At 43.1% G+C, this 7,948-nt stretch overlaps 1 protein-coding gene across 1 annotated transcript; it reads left to right on the top strand.

Annotated features, from left to right (window-relative positions):
• Positions 1-798: 798 nt before the first annotated feature.
• On the top strand, positions 799-2,878 carry LOC141595137 (peroxidase 57-like). Its single transcript, XM_074415128.1, has 2 exons — positions 799-1,153; positions 1,899-2,878. Exons 1-2 carry the CDS (start codon positions 944-946, stop codon positions 2,691-2,693), a joined length of 1,005 nt encoding a protein of 334 aa, XP_074271229.1. The 5' UTR covers positions 799-943; the 3' UTR covers positions 2,694-2,878.
• Positions 2,879-7,948: the final 5,070 nt, after the last annotated feature.

Raw genomic sequence — 7,948 nt, 5'->3', positions numbered from 1 at the left:
ATTTTTTTTCTTAATTGAGTCCGTCTATTTGGGTCAAATATTTGCTGTAACTTTGGGCCGCATATTAGTTTTGTTGTGGGTCATTTATTTCGGTCCATTGTTTTTCTGACTCATTTGGCTCCGTACATGTAGCTAATAACAATCGGTCCGAACTCATATCTAATTCAACAACGCAAGATTCAAGATACACTAATCGTGTTCCGTTGTCCGATATCACCAATGGTAAATTCTTTTACCTTAATCGTAGTGTATAAAGACGTTTTTGAGATAATGATATACGCGTGTCCAATAGAACAAATAACGTAGTTCAATTAACTTATGATTGTACCCCGTAACAGCTTTTTGTTGTACTTATTTCTTTGCAATTTGTCTACTTTTGTTAACTCTTATAATTTTGAGATTTTGTTTTTTTTTTTCTGAAATTCTAGAATTCCAAAATTAATACTACCATGAAAGTGCATCTCCTATTAACAACCCTACTCCTTAACCCTAAATGACAACCCCGTACAATTTGCACGGGCATAAAACTAGTAAAATAAAAAAAGTATTGACCCACAACAACCTAGTGGCATTGAGTGATACGGAGAATGTCTGGGTCACCAAGCAGGAAATGCAATAATAAAGCAAGCAATTAGCTGTAAAACAGAAACGTATTGGGTTTTACGTAATTTCGTGGAGCAATCACGTTAAGCCGCCCATGCACAAAATAAAACAACCTTCCACTACATTGGCCACACAAAGCTTACTACGACACACAATACAAATTATTAAGTTTGACTCTGTCAAAAAGATCATGCAAAATTTTCAGCATCTCAAGGTTTCATACTTTTACCTTGACTCCTATTTGGGCCCACACTTGACGCTTACTCCATTCCTCTATATATACTCCAACTATGTTTAACTTTTCCCATTTGTGTAACCTGCGTTGAAGTGAAATTCTAGAATGGGGTTCAAGAATTGCAATATCAATATTTTCTCCTTCTTCATCTTCTTGACTTTGCCTCTTACTTTAGCTTTACAAGTTGGTTTCTATGGCAAAACTTGTCCCAAAGCCGAGACTATCGTCCAACAAGTCGTTCAGCAGCGATTCGCAGCTGATAATTCCGTAACTCCGGCGTTACTTCGGATGCAATTCCATGACTGTTTTGTTCGGGTAAGAAATTTTTGCACTATTATATACTTATAACAATACTCCATTTAATTTAGTTGTTGTTAGATTAGATAGCTATCTACTTACAATTACTCTAGAAGGTTTTCTTTCTTTTCATGGTTTAACAACTCGTCATCATGTCTACTATACTCTTCTTATCTCTTAGCCTTTATTGTGATTGTTTATAAGTAAACTCATATAGTCATATGATGTTTATCAGTAGTATTCACTTTTCAAAGCTATACTTCCCTTTACAAGTGGATTACTGATATAATATTCATAGCTACTTATCTCTATAATTACACAAATTCTCACTTTAGACGGACATTATCCGTCTAAAGCTGTAGACGGATAGTGTTTTAAGTAAGCCCATACATTGTTTATCCATAAATTCTTGTTTCACAAGGACCATTTTCATCTTTCTAAAAAGACGGAATTTTTTTATCATTTTATTTGTAGTTAAATATAACTATAATGGTGGAGCTAGTTTGTTTTCCAAAATTTGTAATATTTAGCTATAAAATTATCTTAAAGTGACCCGTTTTAAAGGAGATCAACTAATGTTTATCATATTCAAATTTCAAAGCTATATATATTGACCTACTACTCTAGAGGGTTGGTAGTATATGATCATATTAACATAACTTATACGTCCTAATTAACTTGTGTAATTAAATGTGTCTCAAAACATTATCTACACGTTATATATCTTATAAATGGTTGGCTAACGTTTTGAATTATGATTCAGGGTTGTGACGCGTCAATTTTGATCGACTCGAATTCTACCAACCAAGCAGAAAAAGCCGCCGGACCCAATGGATCCGTTAGAGAATTTGCTCTGATAGACCAAATAAAATCCAAACTCGAACAATCATGCCCTCAAACCGTCTCATGTGCGGACATCATAGCCCTTGCAACTCGGGACGCAGTAGCCTTATCAGGTGGTCTAAGGTATAACGTTCCAACGGGTAGACGAGACGGGCTCGTGTCGAGGGCTAGCGATGTTAACGTACCAAGCCCATCCTTCACTGTATCCCAAGCCCAACGCGCCTTTAGCCTAAAGGGTTTAATATTAAATGACATGGTCGCACTACTAGGGGCTCACACGGTTGGTGTTTCACATTGTAGCCTTTTTCAAAACCGGTTATCTAATTTCCAAGGAACCGGGGCTCCGGATACCACTATGGATCCGAGTTTACTCACTAAGCTTAAGGGAATTTGCGGGTCGAGTTCGAACACGAATCCAACTGCCTTTCTGGATCAAAACACATCGTTCGCTTTTGATAATAGATACTATAATGACATCAAAAGTGGTAAGGGGATTTTGCAAATTGATCAAGAGCTTGCACTTGACCCGCTTAGCGCGAAATTGGTTACGAATATGGCAGCAAGTACTAATGCTCAATTTGGACAAAGCTTTGCAAAGGCCATTGTTAAAATGGGAAGTATCCAAGTTCTTGAAGGTAGTAATGGAGAAATTAGAACAGATTGTAGAGTTTTCAACCAAAAGAAAACATTAGACGAATCGTCCTGTGATTGTTAATAATTATCTCTTCACTAAAGCGTAGGCACTTAGGCAGTACATGCTACTACTATTTATTTCTAAGCTAGTCCCGCTAAGGGATATGCTATTGAATTTATTCATTGTTAATTTAAGTGTAAATGTTTTTATTGTATTTAAAAGTGTAATATATTAATATGAATAAAAGCAATTGTGATTATTTTGTTTAGAAACAATATGCTCCGTAAGAATTGTTGAATTTATCAATTTCCAATCAATTCCATCATGGTGTGGAATGTACCAACTCCTCACAAGATTTAATTTAGACTTTCTTCAGTTATTGGATAAAATGCTCGAAAATTAATGGATTAGAATCTTATGCTTAAACTAGTTTTAAACCTCTGAAATTTACAGCCTGTTTTATATTCTGTGATTAGATAATTACCTTTACAATATTTCATACATTGTTTTTTTTAGTAATAATATTCCGTATAATGTTTTTTTTAGATGAAATGTAAGAATATATTAAAGGAACGGAAAACGAGTTACAAAACAGATACGTATAATTGTATCTCTACCAAGACAAAGACGCCCAAAAAAGGCAGTCTAATCCAAACCCCCCAAATAGAAATTAGGGTTCATCAAAATCAGATGAAAAAACAAAATCACATCTCCATCTCAAATCAACTCCTTCTCTTCATCTTCCCCACTCAAACATTCGATCTTCTTCAAATTTCAATCAAAGCGGTCAACCAGGCTCGATCATTATCTTTGATTTTAACAGTAATAGTGACGAATCTCTGTCGGAGTTCTCTGATAATGGATTGAGCCAGCGTTTCAGGTCGCATCAAAGTATGCTCATTCCTGCTCATGTTCCTTTGTCTCCATACGTGGTAGATATAAGCATTTAACACAGCATTGATGATGCCCTTTTGGAATTTCGATCCACCATGTTGCAATCTCCAATCAAGAATATCTTGAAGAGGTAAGTTTATACCGATCCATTTGTTGATACTATTTAAGACTAGATGACTATAAGAGCATCTGAAAACAGATGTTCCGAGCTCTCTTTATCTGCATCACAAATACAACAATTAGTCTTTGTCGTGATGCCCAATCTGTGAAGCTTGTCATTCGTGTTGAGGCTATTGTGTTGATAAATCCAAGTTAACATGATGTGTTTGGGGATTGGCCATTTATTCCACACTGAGTCACAGCCTTTAACTTTGTCCCCTTTATCCCTGAGCCATTCGTAACCTTTTGCTATAGTATATTCGAGGCCTATTTGATTTTCCAAACCTGATGGGTATATGCTTCTTTGAAAATGTCTTTGGTATGACAGACCTTCCTCCAATACCAGCTGGTATCATCAGGCGGGGAGTAATCTTGCCAACCTTTGCCTTTGAGATAGATATGATTTATCCATCTGACCCATAAATGATCAGGTTTAGTTGTTATCCACCAAACCAATTTGCCCACTGCTGCTTTATTCCAAATGAGGTCATTCTTCAGGCCGAGACCTCCTTCTATTTTGGGTTTACAAATTTCTCCCAAGAGACTAGAGGAGATCTTAGATATTCCACACCTTCATCCCATAAATAGTTTCTGCAAATTTGCTCAATTCTGGCTATCACCCCAGTGGGAAGAATGAACATTGTAGCCCAATAATTGTGATACGTCTTAAGTACAGCCTTGACAAGTACGAGCCTTCCTGCATATGAAAGTTTCCTGGCCCCCAACCCCCTTCTTTTAGCAACAATTTTCTCAATAAGGGGTTTAAAATCTTGGGAAGTCAGTCTTGTTGTTTTGATAGGCACCGCTAAATATTTAAAAAGGTAATTTGCCCTCAACACAGCCTGAGACCTGAATAATTTCCTCTTTCACATGATCTCGAACCCCATTGAAGTATGCATTAGACTTTCCTTTGCTCATCCTAAGGCCTGATGATTTGGAGAAGGTGGAGAAAGTCCTAAGTGTTCCGGGTGTAATTCCAGAGCAAGTTTGTTTACCACCCGCGCTTGTAAGATGACGTCTTTGGTTGAATCTTCCTCGCCTTGATTGTTCTCCTCGGCCTCTCCTGCAACAATGAGCGAACTGAGGGCTTGGCTTTGTGCCAAGCGTACTCACTCCGACGCTCAAATCAGTAAACTCGAATGGACTAAGTTGTATGTTACTTGGCAAAGTATGTGTTGTAGAGAGATAAGGAAGATGTTACCAGATGAATAGTGATTCTTAGGCTAAATTGTGGATCCTCTACTCAATGAGAGTAGAGGAGTATTTATAGACTTTCACCTTTTGTCACGTAGTGGCCAAGTGGCCAAGTGGCTAGCAGGTGGAAAGACTGATCTACCCTCGGCCGAGGGACCTATGGCAGGCCGGCGGGCCCTGTTGACTCACCGCCGAGGGGTCTTGGATATGAGTTCGCGGATGTGTGCCCCGGCTGGCTAGTTGTCTCAGCCGGGACCTAGACAGGCTGCGTCGGTTAAGCTGTCTAGGTCGTTGACTTTGTTGTGGATATCCTTGACCTTGCTCAATGTGTTGACTCGGTCAGCGGGTGCAGAATATGCCCCATCAATTTGCCCCCAGCGTAGTCTATGCCGTGGTATGGACTCCGATGTATGTTAAGCGTATATTCTGCGTAAGAAACGAATTTAAATCCCCGGCTTCTTCTTCCTCGGCTTACTTTCGTGCAGGCCGTACCATATCCCCCCTCCACATGGATGTGTAATGGACATCAAATGTGGAAGAGAAGATGGCGGTGGCCGGTGGACCCGAGGTTGAGAGTGCCGGTGAGCTTTGATTGCCCCGGCCGGTGCTGTCAAGCTCGGTTGATCATGTGGCCGGCGGATGACAGATATTTAGGAATTTGCTGAGGGAGAAGAACAGGCAGAGATATGAAGGGGCGTGTTGAAGAAGCTTGATCATTGTTGCATTGATTGACGTTCAACTGTTGCGACGATTGACGTTCCGTGGTTGCATGTTTGACACGTGTCTGTTTGCTGATTGGCTGACGTTTCATGGGCCGTGCCCTGATTGGTCTTTCTTCACGGGCTTTTTCCTATAAATAGGGTAGTTAGTCCCTGAAATTGGCCACCAATTTCATTTTCTCTAAAATTTCTTTCTTGCTTAAACTCTCTTTGACGAAACTTCTTTTTAGCCTTCGAACTTCTACTCGGCGTAAGCCTTTTTCCAAGGTAAACAATCAAATTCTCAATCTTTTCTTTGTTAAATAATTGTTGTTGCCATGTCTTCTGCTGACGCCGGGCCCAGTAACCGTGCGCCGGGGGGTTCCCCGTCGCGTCTTAATGAGGAGGGGATACTAGAGGCTATCCCGATAAGGTCCGGGGGCCCTAGGTCTCCTTCTCCTGAAGTCGATCCAGAAGCTCTGGAGGGTTGGGAGGATGATGATGTCGTTGATGGTGACGGTGATGATTTTGCCGATGATGAGAAAAGGCCTTGTCCTGCTGGGGGGAGGCAACCAGTCCTGGACCACGGCGACGCCTGCAAGACTGGCCCTGATCGTGTTTGGACCCATAAGTTCGCTAGTTGTCCCGGTGGTCCTCTTTTTAAAGATCATTTCTTCTATGGCCCGGAGTATAGGATTGTTATTCCCAGAGAGGGTCAGGTCGTCTGTTGCCCTCCTCCGGGTTGTATCGGTGTGTACATGAGGCACCTGGAGTATGGGCTCCGGTTTCCTCTTAATGTATACGTTGCTTCTATTATTCAAGCAATGAACGTCGCTGTGGCGCAGCTGCATCCGTTGGCCGTTAGGACGATCATTGGTTTTGTGTGGCTGTGTCTCTTCAGAGGTGAGATCCCAACGGTGAACCTCTTCCGTCGGCTTCATTTCCTTCGGAATAATATTCAAGGCGGCAGGGGATGGTATAGCATACAGACCGAGCCAGGCTATCTTACTGTCCCCAAGCTTACCTCCTGCAAGGATTGGAAAGAGCGGTGGGTGTATGTTGAGGTCCCGGCGGATTTTCCACTGCCTAGGACCTTTCAGCACCGCGTCAATTTGCGGTGTGAGAACAGGGGGGAACGTGAGAAGTGTATTCCCCGGAACAAAAATAAGATGGACGCCGCAAGGGTCTATCTCAACGAGGATGAGAAGCGGGCAATGAAGCTTTTTGAGGTTGAGAATGATGGGGCGCCGAAGGTTTGGTTGCCCCCGACGCAGATTATTCTGATGGACGAGCCGCTTTGCCACGTCGGCCTCATACCGGCCCTGGCACAGGGTAAGTGGGGTCGGTGTGAGGCCCATTTCTGCCTTAATGTTTTTGATTTTGAATCTTGGTTTATCCCTTTCACCTAACTCTTGCTTCGTTTCTTTTTCAGACCGTTTCGGCCCAGACCTGTCTGAGGAGCTCCTTGATAAGATGGGACTTGATAAAGATGGGAACGTCGTGGAGAAGAATCCGAAGGCCGATACGCATGATCGCCGACCGTCGCCTACTGACCTCATGGATCAGCAGCTAAAGGGCTTGGATGCTACGGCGGCGCAGGCGAAGGTGGCTGCTGCCATGCCGCGTCGAACGCGTAAAACACCCCCCTCGGCGGTGACCGCGTCAACTTTTGTTCCGCCCCCAACTCTCGCAGTCCAGAAGGAGAAGGTGGTGATCATTGATATTACCAATGGGGAGGACTCTGATGCTGAGGGATCTCCCCTTGCCCGTAAGAGGAAAAAGCCCACCCCTGCTGCCGATGCTTCTGCTGCCACTGCTTCCGCTGCCGATGCTTCTGTTGCCGAAGCTTCTGCTGCCACCGCGGAAGAGGGGCATCCGACCAAGAAGGCCAAACCCTCCGGTACAGACCTAACCTGTGGCTCAGATTTAGCCGGTTCATTAGGCGTTCCTGATGACAGGCTTTATGGTATGTCCATGTATATTGACACAGGTGCCTTGATTGGATTTTTGCAGATCCGCCGTCGACAGCTGCTGCTCTCACCGAGCGGCAATTAGAGAAGCAGCCTGAGAAGGCGGGTGATAGAAATGTCTCCGTTGATTCCTTGCTCCAGACGATCCCCCTCGCCGAGCTTGCGGCCGAGGGTATGGGAATACACAAGAGGCTGGGAAAGTGGACTCAACTGGCCGTCTCCGGCATTTTGGAGCAAGAAAAGGCCATGGCTCAAACAGGGCCATTGATCGAACGGCTTAGGCTTGATCTCTCTGCTGCAAAGGGGGAAGCCGGGAAGGCTAAGCTTGATCTCCTTGCTGCCCGTCATCGTGCGGAGGAAGCTGAGAAGCTGCTTTCGGCCGAGAGGGCCAAAGTTGAGGCTGCTAATGCCACCGCTGCCA

Source organism: Silene latifolia, chromosome 1, assembly GCF_048544455.1.
Source record: "Silene latifolia isolate original U9 population chromosome 1, ASM4854445v1, whole genome shotgun sequence".
NCBI lineage: Eukaryota > Viridiplantae > Streptophyta > Magnoliopsida > Caryophyllales > Caryophyllaceae > Silene > Silene latifolia.
The sequence above is the reverse complement of the archived record's forward strand: the minus strand, read 5'-3'. Positions and strand labels throughout refer to the sequence as shown.